Source organism: Helicoverpa zea, chromosome 2 (assembly GCF_022581195.2).
Source record: "Helicoverpa zea isolate HzStark_Cry1AcR chromosome 2, ilHelZeax1.1, whole genome shotgun sequence".
NCBI classification, from domain to species: domain Eukaryota; kingdom Metazoa; phylum Arthropoda; class Insecta; order Lepidoptera; family Noctuidae; genus Helicoverpa; species Helicoverpa zea.
Window position 1 is genome coordinate 11,114,451 of NC_061453.1, and position 24,866 is coordinate 11,139,316.

Here is a 24,866-nt window from a genome sequence, read left to right on the forward strand (position 1 = left end):
ACATCTACTTTAATAAAAATACGTATTTATAATTGCCGTTTCAACAAACACGTGCGCACGGGTCGCCTCGCCGAGAACAACGGCACGACTGCCGATGCGTCCCCCCGCGCGCTTTGCGTCCGCGTCGATCTAGACGGCGAGTATAGGTACTTTTACTTATATTGCCTTATTCTTTGGAGAAATAAACCACATGTAGCTTTATTCGACTGGTAACTTCGAAACTACATAACATAAAGAAAAAACGATTTTACCAACATAATATATAGGTCAGATTAGCTTTATAACTACGATAAAAACGATTTGGTATCATAATCACATATAACTTTGTTCTTCGTATAGGTCGATATAAAAAGGATGATTCTGCCTGATACCAATTAGAAAAATCAAAGATTATTTTTTTGTAAGTCCTTATAAAAACTGCACAAGAGTCCGTCGCTCCTAAATGCCGTTCCTCATGCTATCTGTTGCCGTTGCTGATAAGCTCCCAATTCCATTCACTCCTCGCCTCAAAGCTGCTCTTGCTTGGATTCTAACTTCAGTTCGGAAGTAAGTGTTTTGGAGAAGGCAGTGGGTACTTATTTATGACTTGTAAAAATATAGAAAGTTAAAAATTTATCTTTGAAAAGTCGGTGTCTTAAAGTTTTTTCTGTTTTTGAGCTCTCCTGTATAGTTCAGTTTTAGTATTTCAGTACAAAATCGGCATACGTTTGCGTGTAAGTGTGGATACTTTTCAGCCAAACGCGTTAAAATCGCCTTAGTATATACGTGTAGGTTCAAACTGAAAACCTCTTAACCGACTTATAAAATAGGAGAAGATTTTCGATTCGTAGTTTTTTTTAAGTCGTCTATTCCTAAACTACCGCATTCAAAGAAACCCAGCTTGAGTTTAACTATTTTCCAGTGAAATACGTGTAAGTTACTTTCTTAGGGAGCGTGTCCGCGAGATTGTCCCTGCAGGGCCGAGTCGGGGAGATCGCGTTATCGCGTTTCATTTGCATAATGCGCGCTCATAAGGCTAGGGCTCTCTCTGTGAGCGATGCAAGGGTTATGTCTTGTCTCGCTTATGATTGAGCTATTGTGCTCTTTGATGCTACTGGGTAAACTTTAGTTAAGTTGGTATGTTATTTTTTGTTAAGTATAAAAATATTTTCAAGTCTGAGTATGATTTTAATCGCATAAAATAACTATAATTATGACTTAAAAATATATATGAATATAGTGTTCGCACGGCATACAGTTCACGATAACTAACGCAGTATATTTTCAACTTTCAATAATAATTAAATTATTCAATATAATTTTACACAATCCTTGCACTCCTACATACCTCCTACGATTTTTCTTCAAGAACAGTCTGCATAAGAACTTTTGTCTGTATCACAGTCACCCTTAACTGCGCCAAACTTCTCCAATCTCGAGTAGAAAATAAATAACAAAAACAACAAACTAACGAAAGGGCGGTTTCTTTTATAAAATTAGGAGTGCACTTTGCTACTACAAGTCTTTGGACGAAGTTAGCAAGGAGAATACGCTAATTACTGTACTTTGCCTGTATCTAGTTTTTTAAGAAGAAAAACCTGTTCAATAATGCTTACTGGCTTGTTATACTAACGAGATTCTCTTTCCCTTTTGTGCTCCTTTAAGAAAGAGTGAAGATGGTATTGATTTGTTTGGTGCTGGGCTGTTTTTATGAAGCAGATTATTTAATAAGCTATTTATTTGAAAGCTTGTTAATGTAAGTGCATTAGTTACTTTTTCCATCATCGGTATACCCAAATATTCGCACACATTGTCAAAAGGGGCACGGGTCAAGCCAGTTCAACCGATGGCACCTGAAACCGACTGACAGGATTTTTGACTTGCGGAATGTTTCGAAAACGCGCTGTAAATATATACCTTCACATATTACACCAGTATTATATCTGCAGATTTGCTTCCTAGTGAAAGAATTTTGAAATTAGTGGTAAGTACCTAATGGCAACTTGCAATTGGACGTAGTTATGCAGAAACGTTCCAACCCACTGTACGCGTAAATGCTTATATCTCAAATTAAACTTGAATTTGAGATATAAGCATTTACGCGTTTCAGTTGTATTCTTTTTTATTCTAACTAGTAAAGGTACTAGAGGTTTTATTGTTGAATTATATTGAGTTTAGATAACCATATGCTAAATTTTAGGCTGTTCAATCACAATAACTCGATTTCGGGTGACTTGTGGGTTGGAACGTTTCTGCATAACTACGTCCAATTTCTATAAGCAAAAGAACACCATAGATTGATAGAACAATGTTGGGAACTGCAATTACAAGACTAAGTTCCAGAGATGATTTACAAAATATATCTATACTAATATTATGAAGCTGAAGAGTTTGTTTGTTTATTTGTTTGTTTGTTTGAACGCGCTAATCTCAGGAACTACTGGTCCGATTTGAACAATTCTTTCGGTGTTAGATAGCCCATTTATCGAGGAAGGCTACTTTTTATCCGGGTTCGTGCAGAGGTTCCCACGGGATGCGGGTGAAACCGCTGGCAGAAGCTAGTTTAAAATAAATAACCAAACAGAGAACGGAAGAATGCTAATTAAAAGACGAATCACGTAATCAAATAATTATCTAATTTAAATTGAGATGCAAAAAACTTTAGTAATTACAAACACAATTAGATTTTTTTGTTTCCTTTCTCCGTCTGTTGAAAAAAGTTTGCTATTGAGTTTTAGGAAGTTTTTTAGGAAACGTAATTAGCTTTCTAAGTTAATTTGCAGGCTTAAGTTATAATTTAGATCAGCTACGTTTTGTCGTCATGTGATGTCGTTATGATGATGATGTCCTCCTAGCCGATTACCGGCTACGGCAGCTGTTCTCATTTACTTAGTTATACCTACTTTAGAACTTCCTTACGTACTTTCTTATAAGGGGTGTGTTGTACGGTACAACTTGTACCTAATCACATTAAATTAAATACGTTAATATATTTCGATAAGCACAAAAAATACGTAAAAATAAAAATAAAAAACATTTTTTCAAACAAAGTAAATAAAATAAGAAAAAAGATTATTTTCTCACTTCGTTCATTTAGATATTATTTTAAAAGCCGAGTAGTGGTGGGCGTAAAATTATAAATAATGTTGTAGCAATTTGTGAAATGGATGTTTCTCTTCGATATATTAGAATTGTGTTCCCTGGGGGTAAGATAGTGCTGTGCTTTTGTAAAAATATGTCGATACATAAGATAGAAGTTGTACAAATAGTACGTTTGATGGTGGTTTTCTAAGACCAGTGAATATTTATCTAAATGTACCTACTCACTTCATTTCAAGAAAAAAGTGGAATATTAGGGGGGTAACAGAATTAAGAATAAAATTACTTTTACCATAGAAACGGTACAGTTTCTTTAAACAACTTTAACCTCAAATGTGTGTGATTCTTGTCTCGTTAATAAAGAAATAATTAACGTAGCATTTAAAATGTATTTATTACACGTAAAATGAAGAATGTTAATCTGTTTAAGTATCCATACATTTGTGTAAATTGTTGGAGCCTTTTCACTTCTCAACAATCCTGTGTCGAAAGGTAACTGTTGGCAACAATTTCAATAAATGTTGGTATCGTAAGGTCGATCATTTTGTTTCAACATTTAATTCCAGCAGGTTGGCTAAAGGTAATGAAAAGAATGCGAATCTATTTGTAATGGTTTATGGTCAAATCTTTCGTTTCTATAATGTCGTGGTTTTAAAGGGCCACTTACTGTGTAGTATGTCAGGACTAGTAGTTATTTTGTACTGTGTAATACCTATAGTTATGTTATAGTTAAGGAAATATTTATAAGTAGGTACCATCTCGAATTACATTAAGTTATCTGTAAAGACAAAGTAACTTTGTGATAAATAAATAAATTTCGTTTTTGCAATTCAACTGTCCTGGTGGCCCATAGGTACTACTGGAGGACAGCTTGTAGCTTGCTTGTAGCTTGAGGTAGTATTACGGGAACAAAAATCCTGTGGTATTCTATTCAGGTATATTGGTAGTACAAGGGGCAACAGTCGAGAGTACTAACCTCTCATGAATAACTGTGTTTGGGTTCGTGTCTAGGTCAGGCAACTTTCCGTAAAGTAAATGCGATTTCTAAGAATGCATTTATGGTGGTTTCACGTTTGTTACTCTTGAGTAATACTTATTTAACAGAATATCATTTGTATAAGTAACGCTTATCCAGGTGCGGTTAGTATTTCCCTCGACACGCTGGTTCTTCAACTACAGGACCATGCATATCCTCCGTTGATTCCTAAAATATTTTCCGTTAACTTAGAAATATTTTTTTTCAGACCACTATTTCATTGCTTAACTAACCATCTAATCAAATAAAATCTCCCATCGAATAAGCTTCCTTGAATACAAAAAAAATCCTGTCATTAATTATTTCCTACATTGTACCCTTTATCCCATGTTGTGTACAAACAGAGAAGAATATTACACATCATAGCGACACGTGCCTTTGCTAAATATGTTTATGTGTTTATTAATATTAATATGGGCAGACCTTAATATAGAAGGCTGGTAGATTACTTTAGTTTTGTACGTCTTATTAAAAGGAATAAACATGTTGTGTTGGTGATGAGATATTTACAAAATATCATCATCAGACTTTTTATTGACCACCAAGGCACAAGCCTCTTCTCATACCTAATAGAGAAGGAATGAGCATTAATCACTACGCTTGCTCGCTCAAGCTGGATTAGTTGATTCCTAAAAGTCCAGGGTTTCTCAAGATTTGACGCCCTCTGTCGGGGCCTGGTGCACCAGCTATGAATCACGCCTTGTGTGCGTGAACACCCTTACTAATATATAGATTTAGATAACTTTAGATAAAAGTTATATTGATATTTGCAGGAACTGGAATTTACCTCTTGGAAACAGTGGAGTGAAAATGAAAGTCAGAGAATTACTCAATATTAAATGCAATCGCATTTCTGAAAATATCTATTTTCTATAGCATCTCTATCTACTCGTGCATTCGAAAGGACTTGCTCTGTTGAACATTGCAATAATTGATAATTCACGCTCCAACGAAACTCGCTACTGATAACAAGGATTTAACCCCAGGCATTGTCAGGAGCAAAATATTATATTTAGACTAGTTGTTCTTTGCAGCGCTATCTGTATCATGAGGAAAATATACACGATCTGGATAAAAAGTTCTGTTTCATGCCTATGTTCAGTAGCTTTGTCTTGAAAGCATGTCAGACAGAAAATATTACCGCAGTAAGCAATTAAGCATCTATAATGTTTATTGGATAAAAATCAAAACTCATTGGAAAAGGTAGGTGCGAATGAAAAGACCGAAAGGTCTGAATACACATAATATTAAAATTTTCTTACACAAAAGCGCTAATTGACGTCAAGAAAACATAAAAATATATTTATTTATGACCGATCGCTGTATCTATACCACAGTCACAGGTGTTATACTCACGTATTTTATAGCTGAGTAAAACAATAATCTTCTAGTAGGTACCTACCTACTTATCAAAATAATATCGGCACCAATACATAAACTTCTATATATGTACAGTCAAAAAACCTTTGTGGACTAAAATTTCCATGAAATTGCTATCTATATTTTTGACTCCAAATATTATTTGGAACATATCTTTTGTCATCAAAGATATCGAAAGATATACATAGAGAATACAAAAAAACGTCAAAAGAGACGAATTACCATACATGAATATTTTTGTTCTGTGCCTGTTTACGAAACACTCAATCTGCAAATGTTTGGGTAAATTGAAAGCAAGTGATTTCAGGATATTGAAGATCAGGCGTTTTATTCAGAATATTTTCGGAAAATGTCTAGAATATGGTGAAAATGAACGATTTGAATGAAGTCTGAATAGTAACGCAAAATATGTACCTTATTTTATGTAAATAATACTTGTCTTTTTTTTTACTTCTTTTTATTTCTGCAATAAACGTCATACGTGCAAATATTATGTCAATGAACGCAAAAGGAAAATCCGTCTTGCAGTTAAGTTGCCGTTGGTATGCTCATAAGATTTTGCCTACACTATATTGGGTATGTGAAATAATAAAATCAAATACTGTATGAAACACTTATACTTAGAAATAAGAAAATACAAAATAAATTCAGATTCGCTGTATTCCTCTCGTACATTTCTCAGAGATCTCATTAACTACACAATTAAGAGAGAAGGGTAGAAAATTCTTTGTAAGGCATTTTCGTGAAGAAAACTGTATAACCCAATTGTACTAATTCTTTATTTCTTTTCTTTTTTAAAGTAATTTAGAGGTCGCGATGTTTTCTTGTTTCTTTCTGCTTTCAAACTATTGGTAGGAAGTACTGGTTGCTCATTAGGCATCTGCTAGGATGCACTACGTGTAACACTGAAAAGTAAAAATGATAATTATGCATTATTGTATTTTTTGTTTCTTGTGGACTACCTAGACTATTTTCCGTGGTCAAGGTAAAAGACTGAGTAGGTTCATTTCCTCAGTTTCAAAAAATAATTATTTTCAAGATCAGTACGCATTTAAGGGAAGGTACATACATAGTTCCTTGAAAATAGATATATATATATATATATATATATACTCTAATGTTATTTATAGAAAAATCCCCGCACATTCTTTAAAAAAACTTATTCTAATACTCAAATTCTAAATCAAATTTTTACTACCAAACAGCTGCACACAACTTTTAATAACAAAGAAAAAAATATTGCAAATCATTTAAAAAGTCTCTAATCTTAAAATTATTAAAAAATACCATTCAATACTTTAATAAAACGAAGTTTATTAAAACAAATTTATGTACATAGTAAAATTTTACTGAATTTAATAAACCTCAGTTCTAATCTATCTTAATATTTACTATTTCTCGAACAAACAACAAGGCTGGGACACACGAGTGAATATAGTATAGCTGGCATAGGATTACACAATAGAATCACATGTTGATCGTTGCTTTAGGGATGATTTCACCGTTAAACCCGAGTTTAAACGTGTCACAGTGGCTACTTCGTGTATGTTAAAATACTGGTAAGGACCATTGTCAGTTATCCCCTAGTTTTAGCGTTATAGGCAACTGATTGATATGCTAGGATAAAAGTAAAACGTCTTCACACAAGCGGATATTAAAAAAACATCGGCACGTGAAACCGAGCGAGATTTTTTGTCGCTCGGAATATGTCGCGCGTATAATAACCGAGTGGAAAAACACTGATGTGAAACCTTCGTAATAGCTTTTCCTGTTCACTAGCTTAGAAGCACGAATTCTTACTCCAAAAATCAGAATCAGTTTTAATTTTGAGAACTATATCAGTCAGGAAACTACAGTTTAAACCAAGTTTAAGTCATTTATAATCAAGGCAACCAAGATGACAGTATGCTCAACCCTTCACTTGCTACGCACTATAATCTCCGTTATCCATTAACACCGTACTGTCGGACATGAACTGTGCTAACAATATTACTTAATGTATTGTCATGGTAATTGCTAGATAGCCCGGCGAATGTAAAACCGGGATTGGTTTAAGTCTTTGTCATATGTTTGGTTCAGATCTTGTACAAAATTAGTTTTGGTAGACTCTTTTGTGTTATTTATTTCGTGCTCGTAGTTTCATAGATCAAACAACTTGTTACATGTTATTAATTTATTAATGGTTACTTGCAAGGAGAAATAATGATTCATTCTGAATGCGGATGGTAGTTTTTTGATGTTCGGTCTTTGAAGTTTATGTCAAATATCACATAAACATATAAATGAATATTAATTTATAATTACAGATTGTTACCATATGTAGGGTTAGGTAATTATCGTATTAATCACAAGAAACAGAAGCGATAACCACCACAAAGGTACCATACCACACATGTCATATGGTTGAACATACTCAATCAACAGTCGATAAAAAGTTCAAAACATTGAAGACTCGAACTAAAAACCCCATACTCAAACACCAAAAGAAACATTTACAGAAATAACACATTCCTTTCCATTTACATACTTAAGTACAAAAACGTACTTAAAATTCCGCCGAATCAACGCTCCTAAGGGCAACTTTCTTTTCAAATTCACCTTTTGATTTCAAGTACTTAAAGTTTTGCTGACTTTCCGAGGGTAAGCTTTTCAAACTGAGTTTGGTAACACAATGAATTTTTAAGTGTTCCACAATGAGGACCACTTGGCTGTTCAGGTGCTTACGTTGGCACCCACTTGAATGAGATTTATATTTTTTTTCTTTTGAATATTACATGTGTGCGTGAAGAAAAATGTTTTAAAAATTGAGGCTTTGAAGTAAGGAGCTACTAAGATTACCCTACTTTGGAAAATAAATAAGTAAAAATGGTGTGAATAGGACCCTCCACGTCATTATTATTTACGCATAACTTTTCTAATAAGTGCTAAAAATTAACCCCGTACATAATAAACTACTCATTGACCAAATCCTACAATTGTATACAAACACCCACTTCCCAGATAAAAACTCCCCAACCAAGAACACAAATTTTCCCCACTTACACAAATTCTCCTTACAAATGGCGCGCCTCGCGTGGCACATGTTGACGTAAAACTGGAAGCCCTTCTTGTATCTGCTGAACATCATGCAGACTGGCTCCAGATCATTGTCAGGTAAGTCCTCACACACGTTCATACAGGCTTCGTTCTCTATTCTGATGCCTTTTAGCAGGTCCGATATTCTTCGCGCTGGTGATGCTGTTGCTGTATGGATACCTAAAATATCTCAAAATTACTGTATACTGCGGTTCATTCAGCTCTTCGTTGGAGCTTCTCCGCGGATCCGGTAAAAAAATACATATTTGTTTGAACACCCTAAGCTCAAGAACTCCTTGACTGATTTGAAAAGTTCATTCAATGTTAGTCAGCCAATTTATTTTTATTTTATTTATTTAAACACACACACTACCATTACAGTTTAACCAATTCGATAGTGGTGTCCACAATAGCTACAAATACAAAAATAATACCTAAAATTTACTTAAATCTAACACAAAAACAAAACAAAACAAAACTGAAAATCAAAATAACTATACCAAAATTATAAAAAAAATTACACTAAATAACATAACAAAATCTCCTAATAACTATAACTAATATCTAGTTAGGATATAGATAGGATATAGTATATTATCTAGTTAGGATATAGATAGGATATAGTATATTATCTAGTTAGGATATAGATAGGATATAGTATATTATCTAGTTAGGATATAGATAGGATATAGTATATTATCTAGTTAGGATATAAATAGGATATAGTATATTATCTAGTTAAGATATAGTATATTATCTAGTTAGGATATAGATAGGATATAGTATATTATCTAGTTAGGATATAGATAGGATATAGTATATTATCTAGTTAGGATATAGATAGGATATAGTATATTATCTAGTTAGGATATAAATAGGATATAGTATATTATCTAGTTAAGATATAGTATATTATCTAGTTAGGATATAGATAGGATATAGTATATTATCTAGTTAGGATATAGATAGGATATAGTATATTATCTAGTTAGGATATAGATAGGATATAGTATATTATCTAGTTAGGATATAGATAGGATATAGTATATTATCTAGTTAGGATATAAATAGGATATAGTATATTATCTAGTTAAGATATAGTATATTATCTAGTTAGGATATAGATAGGATATAGTATATTATCTAGTTAAGATATAGTATATTATCTAGTTAGGATATAGATAGGATATAGTATATTATCTAGTTAGGATATAGACTACTTTTTATCCGGGCGCGAGTAATAGTTACCACGATTAGAGGATAATCGTCTTGCAAAAGCTAGTCAAAGATAATATAATAGTTATTGACACATTTTCTGAAATGTCTTTTAATTTACTGTTTTATGTCTTTGAATCTTTGAATCAGACATTGCACTTAGTTCAATTGCTAAATATTATAAGTATTATTACATAGATATTTTTTTATAATACAACGTGTTTGCTCACCAATTATAAATAGAAAACTAATAACAATTTGTGAAAACATTACAACAATTGAACGTATTTCCAATTTCAAAACCAATTTTATTTTTATTACTTTTTATTACTTATGAAAATAATTTTACATTATACAAGTAATCGAGTTTCTTTGAACCGTTCCATTTTTAAATCTATTTTCAAACGAAGCAGTTATTCAACTTTTAATTGGCATTTCTGAACGTGGGGGTTTTTAAACTTAGAATAATAATAATTATTGAAAAAGCAACTTTATTGAAAGTTCATTAATTAATACATTAGGTATCTGTAATACATAATTAAATTGTGTAGTTTTTGTCTATTTCTAGTTCTTGTTCAATTCGTCGCTGCTGAATTGGAAAAGTACGAGTTCGTATGTCAATATGGTGCCTGCAACCTGTAACAAAAATATACAAACTGAATAAAAATAAAGCAATTAAATAGTGTTTGATCTGATTCCATAAGGGCAGTGGCGCAGTGGTACTGCCGCTACACTAGTCCTACATACTCGGTATCAGCGGTGGCGTTGCGATTCCCATGAAATGTATGTACCTACGAGTTTAGTTGAAAACACGCTGAGACTGCAGTGTAATGTGTTAACGTCTTTATATTCGAATGGTATAGTAGTAAAATCTGCTATTATAAAATACTCTTCTCTATTAGCCACAAAATGAATATTGGTATACCAATCGGACTGATTAAATTCCGTTCACATTTTTGAAAATAATGGCAATTTTTATTAGTTTATTTTTTTCGATTTATTTATTTGTCTGCAGTACAGATCTTTTATCCAATAATTTTCCAATATTTTGTTCCAAACAATAGCCGTACGATTGCGTGCAAAAAACCTAACCCAGTCTAGCCTAACAATCTACACTGTAAAAGCTAGACATAAAACCATTCACTCTGAACGAAGTTCTTTTGTATCAGCAGCCATTGTATCGGAGCGAACTAAATGAACGAACCTATTGAAGCTTGTACAACGTTATCCAGTTGGATTGATTGGTTTCCCCTATCCTTTAGTTCACTTTGTTAGTTATTTTTTGGATATACTTATTTATCAAATAGCGACTCGCTTAAACCTTCCTTTAGAATCACTTTATAGGGGACAAGAAAAAGAAACAAGAAAATAAAATTCGTACAGACGTTTTTGAGTTGATAGAGGACATTATGTAGTTTTTAAAGTGAACGTAATGCTTCAGACAACGTATTTTTAACTACTGTTTAGTTAGACAACGCATGTAATAATTTCGTTACAATTACAAAAAGAAAATAATTGTTGGAAAATGATAAAAGTGGGAAACTAGGAAATAAAATTAATTAAATTACGTAAAGGAAAACTTGTAAAAACATTCGCACATTTACTAAAAATATTTTGTCATGTTAATTTCCTGCTTATATTATAATTATCCTGGGAACATTTAACTATATATTTTGGCGAAAGTAATTAAATTTCGAATTACGAGTTCTTAATTTGAAATTATTCTTATTCAGCATTTTATTACCATGAAGGCAGGGATGATAAAACTGGCCATTACTTATAACAAGCGCCTGAATTTGAATAAGGAACGCTCAAGTTTGACTTTCGTGTAGTCTTTTGTTTTGGCGCGTATTTATTTTAATGGTGTATTTTATGATGAGTATATTTTAATTTAGAGTACTTATGTGTTACATTCAGGTGTAAAAAATTTAATTGATTTAATGAAAAATATACTAGAGATATTTTATTTCTGTTTCTTTTTTTTTAACTAGGTACACTTACAGGAAGAACGAGATCTCTGGTGATGTAAAAAAAGTGCAGACCGCTGAGTGCAACGACGTCACCGTTCACTTGGTTCTGGAACCTTTCCACCTGCGGCAAAAGGGAATTTTAAACAAGCTAGAATCATGTTAGTATAGTTACCTAGTACCCACGATAGATTCAGGTAGATTTGGTACAAAAAATGGTTAGAATTTTGCTAATGTGAAAAAGCAGCTTTTTACACTAAAAAGTTGTGTATTGAACAGAATTACATAATCTTTTTAATTTTCTCAAGCAGTGAAATCATCACAAAAAAATTGCAAGCTATTACCTACTTACTGTTTATTATTAAAAAGGATGAAAAATAATACCTTTAAAAATTTTTCTGTCGAACAATGAAGAAAAGGTAGAACAACTAACCTCTTTAGTATACGCTGTGGTCGGTATACCATAAAGAATGGGAGTGGGTAGCAAGGAGGCTGTATTCACTCCCGATGCCACTATGGATACAGTCAGAAATCTTACTAAAAGATAGAGTACTGAGTATATCAGGTACGCAGGGTAGGAATAGGCTCGAAAAGTCCTGAAAAAAAAACTTATTCAATTTTTCGCATCAAAGAAATCATTATGGTCGTAAGTCAAGGTTGTAGAGAAATATAAGAAATGAAGAAAGCGGTTAAGATTTCACACTAGCGGATTTTGAACGCGGTTTTTTCGTACGGAATCTATAGCGCTTTTAGGACAGTCTAAAATATTTTTTTAGTTTCACCTACGAAGGGCAGAATAATAGTTTTTAATAGGAGCTTTATGAAAACGAAATGCTTGATTTTGTCATCACTCACCCGTCTTGATCAGGACACAATTTATTGACGAGTTGAGCCGCTTTCGACATGTTCCTACAAGAACTATATTAACTAAATCAATCAATATTACATATTATGATAAACGGCCAAGCTGTAGGTAAACCTTAAGTTAAAAATGAATATGGGTTTGCAATAGTATAATTGAGTTGAGAAATTGCAACATTTTCTGAAGGAATGATTGAAAAAATGAATGATTTGACATCTTCAGCCTTTTTACTGTGGGACAGCACTGCTGTGCCCAGACCTCTTTTCATACAGAGAATGAGCGTTAATCACTACCTACGCTTGCTCAAGATGGATTGGCGATTCCAGACTTTAAAGTTTTCATAAGATATATTCCTACACCTTGAATAAGAGAACGGCGTATAACCTGAGGTCATGAAGTATGCCCATGAGGTTAGGTTGCTATGGTAACGATTTTTTTTTTACTCCCATGAAGTTCAATTCCATATTGACCCCATATAACTGCAACTTACTGAATAAAGCTTATTGCACACTTCATCAAGTATAGGTACTTACGAGAGCACATTATAAAGCTGCAGACATATGAAGAACAGATCATTTGCGTACGTCACGAGCACAATCCCGCTGATGACGTCATCGAATCGCTTGACTAAGTGCGTCGCGCGTGTGTAATCCTCCCTTAGATTGATCCAGGTTTTTGCTGGCACGTGAGTCTGGGAAAATGATGGGTTATCTCGTTTTCTGAACTTTGTTGTTAGTGTCAGTTTCTGAGGTTCAAGTTAGCCAAAAATGTGTGTACCGGACTATAGTTATTTAACTCTACAATTAGATGAATTAATTTTGGGTCCTAACCATGGATCCTAAACAACCTATCAAAATGATGAGGCCAGGCTTAGGGCCGGCGTCAGAACACTGTTATTTTTGCTTTATCTACGAGTTTTAAAAGAGGGAAGATTACAAATTAAAAAAATATATATCAAGAATTGAGACTAAGAAATAAAAAACTTGATAAAACAGGTTACCTTCTGAGCTTCCAACTCGATCTTCTTATTAATTTGGTTCAATATCGAAGACAGATACGTGCTAACACATACGATGAATATGTACGAGTAGTTCCAGTTCGCTGTCGTTATTAAATTCACGTACTGGGAAGATTAAAATTAGATTAATTTCTCGCATATTAAAAAAGTATCCTATCTCCATTTCTGAGCAGTCCTACCATGATTCTCCTTGTAAAATTTACGCAATAAACAAACTTTATTTTTAATTACTATATTCCCAAAAGATTAGGGGTAGGTTACTGCACTTAATTTAATTAAAATATTTTTTACCCGACTTCCCAAAAAGGAGGAGATTCTGAATTCGTCGGGATCTTTGTTTTATTGGAGCTGTTTTAAGGTAAAGAAATATAATGGTAACTATAAAGTTTTCAAAAAAAAAACTAACCTGGACCATGACAGCGACTGCAACAACGTATGGTACATTCAAATCATACAACCAAGGAGATGTGACCTTCACAAATACCTCTCCGTGGTCTGTTTCGTTTTGTGAACATTCTATCACTCGGGCCACTCTTGATAATATCGATAAGAAGTGTTCCACTGAAAACATTACAGGAATGTAAGAGTCCTTAAAAACTGCAGACTTGACGGCCTATAGTTTGCCGTGCTAACCTGTCGGCCCTATGGTTGGCAGACAGTATATTTTGAGAGGAATCAAGTCATTTTTGTTTAGTCGGTCTAATACTGGCCGGATACTTGATCTTACAGTTCATCTCCATATTAATTGTTATGCGCGATCCAACTATCGGCCGACCCAAAGTCTGTAGTGTCAAGGGCGGGCGTTTTGGGGGCTGTCTTTTGTTTGACGTTCGAAAAGTGCTGATTTTCAGCCTACTTTGAATAAATGACTTTTGATTTTGATTTGTGCTTGGTAAAAACAGAATTTGCAAAAACTATACTTAATCAGAAAATCTTGTACGAAACACATATCTATAATTTCTTACACTTCAAAAAATGTGATATCATTGTATTTTCACAGTATTAAAAAATAGTATTTTTATTTAAAAAACAACATACTTACTCAAAGCCATACCAATAAAGATACAGCAAGTTATCCTGCACTTTGTTATAATATTTCTATCAACATATTCATCAAGTTTGGATCTAACAATATCTTGCATCAACGCAGGCCATTTTGAAGCGATCAGTATGAACAAAAATGTGGTGAAACACGTCGATGTAAAGAATGTTACAAAACCTAAAAGAAAACGGTTTTATGAAACATTTAATTAATAAAGTTTTTGTACTTTAGAGAGCGTTGGATAGCCACAAGAATTCAGAACATTTGTTAGTGGGATTTTGTGAAAATCTGCTAAATTATCTAAATTCTTGCCCTTTTTAAGAGTCTTAACATAGCAATTGAGGTGTAGTAAAATGAATGGCGTGTTTGCTTGAACGTGCTAATCTCAAGAACTACTGGATTAAATAGCTCATTTCCTTTTCGATAAAGGCTACTTTTTATCTCGATACATTTACTAGTTCCCACCACACGCGGTTGTGTAAAAACATTGATCAGTCACAATCATTAGACAATAGAATTTTAACTATATGCTCCTGTGTCTATATATTGAACAAAATTATATTTTTATACAGTGCCCCAATTAATACTTAAATTAAGTTAACTATTTTGTAGCTCCTACATCAAAATAAACATACTTTTTTACATACCCAAAGCACTGATAGAGGTAGGTTCTCTAAACAATTTATAGATGCATAAAGTAGTTCCAATGGTCTGAGCGATCGCCATTGTTAATGAGAAGAGGAATTTCCACGTGTACACTGTGAATCTTAGAAAACATAGCACAGTAATTACTGAAAATGTCAAATGGGTTGTTTTCTCATTTGAGTTTAAAGAGATTTCTTTAGAAATAAGCATTATCTTTGTAAATCCTTTCTTTCCTGTCTTATTATATGTGTGCGTACATAAATTGTAAATAAATAAAATAAATATAAAAGGTGTAGGTTTATACTTGTAATGTGGCCGTGCTCTCGCTGTGGGCTGATAAAGTGTAGTCTCACTATAAGACATGCCATCGACACGAAAGAAGAAGAAAGAGAATAATGTGGAATAATCTGTTTTACGTTTAAATCTTGCAACTATGCTGAATTAAAATCTTTGTAAGTCTTCACCTTTTGGGTTTATTAAACGCAAAAGGCGATTTTAGGTTAAGCTAGATCAATGTTTTATTTCTCAGGAACGAGCAAAAAGTTAACGTTTTAGACGGAGTGTCCACAACAGTATTTATGAAAGGCAATATAAGAGAGATTCTTTCTCAAACAAGAAACTGTTAACATCTTTCTACTGTGAAAACTCAACCAATAAATAAAGAAAAAAATTTAAGTACAAGCATTAGGTAATTGTTTACAAGGAAATGTCAATACAATGAACGTTTACTTATTTAAGTAAATACTACTTTGGGTTGGTTTTGAGACAATGTTATTTTTTCTTTCATCTTCAAAATCACACACATTAGTGGTTCGTGTTCCTCGTAAATTAAATTTTCTTTTATCTTATCATACATTAATTTACATAAGAAAATTGTGTTTTATGGTGAAAATGTTTGGGGTTGCATGTGAATTTTCCCAGATAAAGTTCAAGATTTTCGTCATGAATTAGCCTAAAGTGAGTTCACTGTTACAGGTACTTTGAAATAATCTTTACACCAAACGTTGTAATAGGTTCAGCAGCTTAAAGACTAAGCAAGTAGTTTCTATGATTAAAAATTCACAGATTTTAGCGTGGTTTTACCTCATTTTCGAAGGATCTTTTTGAAGTATACCAGTCATGGGGTTTAGGCCTATAGTTTGTCCCCATACAAGCAGAATCTTCATCGCTTTTTGGAAAGCTGTGAATTGATCTTTGACATCATTTCTTTTCTTACCAACCAATTTATCTAAAAATTACATATTTAAAATTAATTATAATAATTAATCTTTATTTCAAAAAGTTCTAAATTCTAAGACGGCAACAAAATACGTTCAATATTTGTAATAGTTTGTAACTGTTTTCTTAACTTCTCATATTTGTGAATATCATCAAGAAAAACTTACTATCAGCCAAAATCCAAGGCTTAGTACTTCGTTTTTTAGCTTCACTGGAAAATAAGAAAGCAACAATTTATGAAAAAAATCCTTCAGGCATGAATATTTAATGATCTATCCCATGCTTACTCGTCCAATTGAGTTTCTTGCAATACTCTGAAATTGATACTTTCTAATTCCTTCGAAATTTCTGTAAACAAATGAACGATTTGTAAATCTTATTGGCCGCTTTTATTGGCAGGAAAACACTTTATTTCTCTCCATTTTGAGATTTTATTAACAATTTTTGTTTTGTTGAATGAAGGAGGAAAAAATAATGTAATACTGCGAGTAAGAAAGCTGATCCCATGTATGTTATTTACAAAAGACGTTAGCTTTCAGTACTTTACAATCAAATGTTTTTTTTATAACCTTACTACAAAAAATAACGAATATCCTACCGAACATTTGCCAAAAAAACAATACTATATTACTACAAAAACTCAAAAATTGCCATACCATAACGCTGCCCTCCAAAGCCGGTAGTTTTCATATTATTTTAACTGTAGCTATGTTTCACGAACAATAACGTACTGTTTAACTTAAGTTTATAACCCTACAATTTGAAAACCTTCTTGTTGTCGTGTCACTTAACTAAATGATTAATGTGTATCATCAGAGCATGAATATTTTATTAGGCTGTCACTTTTAGGATAATATGTTGAATGTTTGACTTAGTTATAAGGCCTAAGTCACATAGTAAGTGTAGGTAAACTTGAAAGCAAAATATTGAGGACCAAAAGAACAGTAAGGTTTGTAAAAAAACTCGAGAAACAGGGAAACACATATAACAGGAGAAACTCTCATCATTATAATATGACTACTAGCATCTAACCCATATTCCATCTGCACCGTGGGGAAATAATTATTTCTGTGCTCATAAAATCTCATCACGAGCGATTGAGTCGTTTTGCCAGTTAAACAGCGTAACTTCCACGTTTACTGAACTTTCGGCTAAAGTAAGTATAATTAAAGAAATCCGAGTAAAACTGCGCCAAACAACTAGTGTTATAAAATTCAATATTTGTTGAACACCGTGCGCGTTGGGTCATGAAAATCGTCAACGGGAAACAAAGAGCGTCACGTAAAATATGCGCAAAAACACCGATCAATAGCAATCGAATGCGGGATGCGTGTAATCGAATAGTATTATCGGTACGAGCAATTATCGATTATTAATCGAGAACTCGTTAATTGCCGACGAACTCTGCACTCGTTTATAAAGTGATTGGTATGTGTTGTGTTAATTTGTATTTCGGTGAATTTGTTCCATCAACGTTTTTCAGTATTGTGGGTTGCATTTAATTTTGTTCGATTTCGTTTATGAATGTAACTTAATATATGTGTTAATTTAATGAATTTGGCTGTAATTGACTGCGTGCGTTTGTTTTAATTATAATGAACTGCTGATTACGATGTCAAGTATTTATTTTAATTATTGGTTATTTAACCCCTCTGCTCGACAAGATTTTGACATATGACTTTACCGTTGATTCGGCGGGATATTTTGAATCGCGACATGGAAGTCAAAAATTTGTACTAACTTTCAACACATGAATTCTAAGTCCGTAATGCCTGATCAGAAGTATTTTAACTATAACTTTAGAGCTCACTTATTTGACAACAACGTGCAAAGGTCAAATGGGGTCAGTTAATTCAGAAAAAGATAATAATTACGGTGTTTTTAAGTCTATCGAAAAGTTAGGCATTTCAAATTTGGTGAAAACTTACCAATAAGTAATCGCATCACTTTCTCAAACACAACACAAACGTCATATTTATAACATTTTCAATCCGTTGCAATACATTTCGTGCACTTATTTATGTTCAATAACTAAAAAATCAGCACATAAAATACACAATAAAAATGAACAATTTACAAGATCAGTCAAGTCACAGACAAGTAGAGTTTGGAATGGAGTATTTTTTTTTTTCAATCAGCGGTGTGCATTCGATACCTAAATCGGAAATTTATTATAAATAATCGAATACCAATTTTATATATACCTATTTTTTAATAGCAACTTATTTCAATTTTATTTATTAATTTTAAATTATAGGTTCAATTTGTTTTTGTTGTTAAGAAAAAAGATATTTAAGTTTTTAGCATTAAATTTTTATATGTATTATTTATTTTGGTGTTGCGTCATTCGTAATAATTTTTAACTTTAATTGAATTTTTATTACCTATTACGGAATTTTAATTTATTCTTATATTATTTCTCAACAATTCTAACATTTTTGTTTCGGCGGAGGGTATGCGGGTGTTCTGAAATATAATGCAATTTGTAACTACCAAAGGTATGTACTTATTTGATGATGAGAAACAATAATAATAATTGATTGATTTGCCCCGCAGGGCATCTGAGGCGGATGACGGGGAGTAGCGACCCCGCGGGGCTATATATCCGAGTGCTCCAGGGAGAGTATACTGTCCCCCATCTCCGGCTTGCCGGAGTGAAGCATGACGGGGGAGAGGTCTCCCGCCTCTTGGCTTGCCTTCACCGGCCGGTCAGAGTGGAGTCGCTAGAGTAGGGTTAGCAGCCCGCTCGGAGGGTAGGTGCTTCGTGGTAAGTGGCGAGTGGGCCGGTGATGCTGGACCCACAGGGAGCGCGTGATCTGCGTTTAAAGTCCGCCGAGGTATCCTCACCCTTCAGCCGCTCATGTACCTGTTGCCCTCTTGTTGCGATTTAGCGACTGATTCCCGGGGGCCCAGTAAGTGAGTTGGCGAGTCTCCACCTGCCATTTTTACGTGTATTTATTACATTGTTATCGGCAGGTGCCATAGTTCCCGTAGTTTCCCCATTCCTAGTCCACTAGCATCCCATCACAATAGCCCAAGTAGTTTTCATCCATAGTTAGCAATAGTTTAGCACAGAACCGGGCATTGTCCTTGGGTACATTTCTATAGTGTATACAGGGATAATCGTCGGTTTTGTGTCACCATTTCATTAAAGTTGTCTCAAAAGGGCTTCAGCGTGTTGGCTTCGGCCCCACGTTCGCCTTCCAAAAATCCGGGACTCTGTAGTCCCGTGGTCGGTTAAAGACATAATAATTGATTGATTTTAAAGTCACCAAATATTTTTAACCGAATCCCAAAAAGGAGGTGGTTCTCAATTTGGATGTTTGTTATTGGTCGAAAGGGTATATTCCCCATATTTGTTATTAGGTCCAGGATCTGATGATGGAAACCTTGAGAAATCGAGGGCAGCTCTCGAAAATTGTAAGCATAGATAAGGTTATAACTTGACACTCAGATGTATATCTGATAACACTATGAGACAGTAAAGGTTTGGAGCTGACCTGATGATGGAGACCAGAGAAGGTCGAGGGAACTCGACAACCGTACTTCTCTCGTCTCCATCTCCTTCACTGTTGCAGAGGCCTCGTAAATACGAATAATATAAGCACAAACACGAGAAAGTTTAAATATTCAGTTGTCGAGTTCCCTCGACCTTCACTGGTCTCCACCATCAGGTCAGCTCAAAGCCTTCACTGTTGAATAGTGCTACCAGGCAAACACCTGAGTGATAAGATTTCAACCTATGTATTTCTGCAACTTTCGAAAGTCGCCCTCGATTTCTCAAGGTTCCATCATCAGATCCTGACCTAATGATAATGGGACCACCTCGGAAGTACACGCTATCAAACAAAAAAAGAATCATCAAAATCGATAAATAAATGGCTGAGTAATCGCGTAACAAACATACAAAAAAAAACGGTCGAATTGAGAACCTCCGCTTTTTGGGAAGTCGGTTAAAAATAAGTCGGCGGCGGCCATCTTTCCATCTTGGACCAGCTTTCGATGAACAGCGAACTATTTGCCCCTTCAAACAATAAAATCATCATAAAATTTTGCGATAACTACACCTAACTACGGCTCTCGTCAAATAGCTTTGCCGCTCAGTTAAAAAGTTGGAAGTAACGAATCGCCATTAAGTTTGGCAGATCTACAGGAATCCTGCACATAAAACACCCGAAGAATAAGTCTTCATTTGCCGTCTTCAGAAACCCTAAAAACCGAAGATTTTTTTTATTCCGGCTACAACGTATTTTCTACCACTGATTTGCTAGCATTTTTTTCAAAATAAATTAAGTCATTTTACTTTTCCTAATTTATTTTCAGATTATGGTAAGTATACAAAAGTGCAATTTAGTAATATTATAATATCAAATAATATAAAATTATTAAATCGATTCTTTATTTTAACGAATCGGATCATTCGATGCAAAACTTCTATCACCGTCGCCATCTTGTCTATGCGTCTTCAAATTTAAAAAAACAACTAATGTAAACAAACATGGCGAGTTCGATCAGAATTCCCGGTAATTACGATTGGATTTTAAAAAGGTATATTTCTAACGGGATGCTAAATATGAAAAGTTTGAATGCGTAATAATAATTTAAATTTATTTAGTTATTTTATTTAGTACTCACAAATGTGGTTTGATTGGAAAGAAAATAAATATGAGCGTAAATAATTAGGAAAGTGTATGACTGATTCGCAGACCCCAATTGGGGTCTAAACCGAGCTTACGGTGACATTGATGTTCAGACCCCGATTGGGGTCCGCTACGGATTTGACGGTTAATAGCCAAAATAACTTCAAACTAATTGCAAACATAATAAATATCCTGGGAAGAGCCAGTTAACCTAAGTAACAAATAGTAACATCTGTATGTAATATTTATAAAACTGAACATTTAGCTTAAACGCTCCAATATCAGTAACAACTTCAGCGATTTAAACATTAATAGTACGTCTATAGGCTACACCTTTTATCCAGGAGCACGGAGTACTTAGTTCTAACAGAAGGTCGAAGGCAGTAGTAAAATATAGACACAAATAGGTACGTACCTACTTAAGATACGTACAGAAATGTATGTACTACGTACAATGTAGGTATATCTGATACACTCAATAACAGGCCTTATTCAGCGAAAATATACATGATCTTGTGCAAACTGAACATCGCTTTTGCGACAAAATAAAAACAATACGCAAAAATTCTTTATTTTTCGAACCCTACATTAATACCACAGAGTAAAAACGTCACTTTTATTTTGACAGAAAAAAATGCAGTATATCAAAATTTTGTGGGAAAATCTTTTAGGCTGTGGTACAAGGATAGGATGTAGGCTTTAATAAAGGATAAAGTCTATAGACAGAAAAAGTGTTTCCCGATCGTATCAAATTCTGTTTATATTTTAGCTAATATTTATATTGATAATATTACATGTTTTTGTTTGTGAGATGAATTTCAGAAAAAAAACATGGCGTCTTTTACAATATGTTTTTTCAAAAGACCATTTTTTTAACATGCAGTCGTTATGGGTAGTCAGTAGCCAGTAAGTCTCATACCAGTTTTACTTAGGAGTATTGGGTTGTCCGGGTAACTGGGTTGAGGAGGTTAGATAGGCAGTTTTGCCGTGCTACCGAAAAAGGGCACAACTAACATTTTTTGTCAAAATGAGTTATATACATATTCGGAATCAGGAAAAAAAGGCCTATCTGCCTGATTTTTTGTGGATTTTTAGCTGCAAAATAAACAGAGATAGCATAAGCTTAAAGGGCACAACTACATCACTTTTTAAGTTTTATTACAATAAAAAGGCATATTGTATGATGTGACTTTTATTTTACCTTTTTACTATCAAATTATTTAATGGAACGAACATTTTGGCAATTAATGTAGAAAGAAAAGTCACAACTGGCAGTTATGCCCTTTCTATTTACCCCTACGCTAATAAATGTTATATAAAAAAGGCACATCAGCGTTATGAATTCATTCTAATATTTTCTGCACCTATATATTCATTTTAAAAAATTACAATGAAAAGACACAATAAAGAAAATATGCCTTTTCATCGTATATTTTACTAAAAATTTAACTATGAAAAGGCATATTTGGTTATATGTGCCTTTTCAACATAACATTGCTCCTTTCTTGTTATTTTTTATGTTAAGTTAAAAAGAATAATGCTAATTATTAAATATATCCATTTAAATTAAAATATAATATTGCTATCGTTGTGTACGTGTGCGTTCGCGCAGCGGAATGTTGTTGAATTTAAAGATTTTAATTATGCAGATAATTAGTGTAAGACGTCCTATAATTGTGTATGGTAAATAAAAATTTGTGTATGCAGCCATTGTGGAGAAATTCACCAAAAACAGATTCCGCTGGGCGAACGTTGGCGAACGTTGTCCTGGCGGAACTTTTTTTAATCCATAGACGTTAGAAGAAAAGAGATGTGTCCAAAAATTAGTGTGTATTTGTGTATAATTGATTATGTATGAATGAAATCAGTGCATGCATAAACTTCGGAGAAATTCAAGTTTCCGCTACGCGAACGTTTGGCCATTAGCTAGTTTTCATATAAAGCGCTTACATAGAGAGCTGTAGATTTTTACATACGTTGTTTTGAATTTGTTTATATTTGTTTAAAAAACAGATTTAGAAAAAGTCGTAGGGTTTAAAAGATAAAAATATAAACGTAAAATACACTTATTAGGTCTTAGTTCTTAAAGTATGCAGTTTGGGGTCTAGATTTTCACGTTTACACAAACCTTGTAAGTGTCTCCAACATGTTGCCAAGTATCAATGATGTTCCGTTAGTAATTAAAAAGTTATAGGATATTTTACCATGAATAGATCACTGTTTACAAAGCAGTCGAATATCACGACGTTCTAAAGGAATTGCATGGTAAAATGTATGCCAATAATTAGTTTAATCATTCAACTATTCACTTGCAAAATTTCATGTCATTAAATTCAGTAATTAAAGAAAGACAATTATAATACTGACGGAGCATCGAAACCCTACATAATCCGACCAAGTTCGGATAGCTACAAAAAAGCGGCCGTGACATATGTCTAAGCAACGTTCTTAACTTGGTAGGTTAGTATTTATTAATATGGTACAGTTGCGTACACAAGCGTTAGGAAAAAATAAAACAATTGTATTTCTTGATTGAAAAATATTTTTTTAATAATAATGCCACTATCTACGATAAAAATAAATCTTCAATTAACAAGTACTTCTCTATTTAAATATCCGTGTACAAAAATATTTTTATTATTGTTACTTACATAAATTACTTAACTACGTGATTAAAAATAACGTTAATAAACGTTACGTATTTTAACTAAAATGTCGTAGATAGTGGCGTTATTATTAAAAAAAATATTTTTCATTCAAGAAATGCAATTGTTTTATTTTTGCCTAAAGCTTGTGTACGCAACTGTACCATATTAATAAATATACTAACCTTCCAAGTTAAGAACGTTTCTTAGACATATGGCACGGCCGCTTTTTTGTAGCTATCCGAACTTGGTCGGATTATGTAGGTTTTCGATGCTCCGTCAGTATTATAATTGTCTTTCTTTAATTACTGAATTTAATGACATGAAATTTTGCAAGTGAATAGTTGAATGATTAAACTAATTATTGGCATACATTTTACCATGCAATTCCTTTAGAACGTCGTGATATTCGACTGCTTTGTAAACAGTGATCTATTCATGGTAAAATATCCTATAACTTTTTAATTACTAACGGAACATCATTGATACTTGGCAACATGTTGGAGACACTTACAAGGTTTGTGTAAACGTGAAAATCTAGACCCCAAACTGCATACTTTAAGAACTAAGACCTAATAAGTGTATTTTACGTTTATATTTTTATCTTTTAAACCCTACGACTTTTTCTAAATCTGTTTTTTAAACAAATATAAACAAATTCAAAACAACGTTTGTAAAAATCTACAGCTCTCTATGTAAGCGCTTTATATGAAAACTAGCTAATGGCCAAACGTTCGCGTAGCGGAAACTTGAATTTCTCCGAAGTTTATGCATGCACTGATTTCATTCATACATAATCAATTATACACAAATACACACTAATTTTCGGACACATCTCTTTTCTTCTAAAGTCTATGGATTAAAAAAAGTTCCGCCAGGACAACGTTCGCCAACGTTCGCCCAGCGGAATCTGTTTTTGGTGAATTTCTCCACAATGGCTGCATACACAAATTTTTATTTACCATACACAATTATAGGACGTCTTACACTAATTATCACTTATAATACCACAAGAGCTTCAAATGATAGAGCTTCAAAGAGAATT

At 33.4% G+C, this 24,866-nt stretch overlaps 1 protein-coding gene across 1 annotated transcript; it reads right to left on the minus strand.

Moving 5' to 3' along the window:
- Window positions 1–10,300: 10,300 nt before the first annotated feature.
- Window positions 10,301–14,834, minus strand: LOC124640262 (gustatory receptor 5a for trehalose-like). The gene is made up of 8 exons (XM_047177950.1): window positions 14,674–14,834; window positions 14,038–14,192; window positions 13,614–13,736; window positions 13,147–13,304; window positions 12,607–12,660; window positions 12,185–12,347; window positions 11,786–11,875; window positions 10,301–10,420 (listed from the first exon to the last, which is right to left on the minus strand). The coding sequence occupies exons 1-8, from the start codon at window positions 14,771–14,773 to the stop codon at window positions 10,349–10,351; spliced, it is 915 nt and encodes a 304-aa protein (XP_047033906.1). The 5' UTR covers window positions 14,774–14,834; the 3' UTR covers window positions 10,301–10,348.
- Window positions 14,835–24,866: the final 10,032 nt, after the last annotated feature.

Bases quoted from the DNA above. Each gene is read 5' to 3' on its own strand.
- LOC124640262 (XM_047177950.1), bottom strand. From the start codon at position 14,773: ATGCAAGATATTGTTAGATCCAAACTTGATGAATATGTTGATAGAAAT. The intron at 12,661-13,146 runs GTAAGTACCTAT...TAGTTCTTGTAG, and splicing joins CAGCTTTATAATGTGCTCTC to GAACATGTCGAAAGCGGCTC. The intron at 12,348-12,606 runs GTGAGTGATGAC...TTTTTTTTTCAG, and splicing joins TTGTGTCCTGATCAAGACGG to GACTTTTCGAGCCTATTCCT.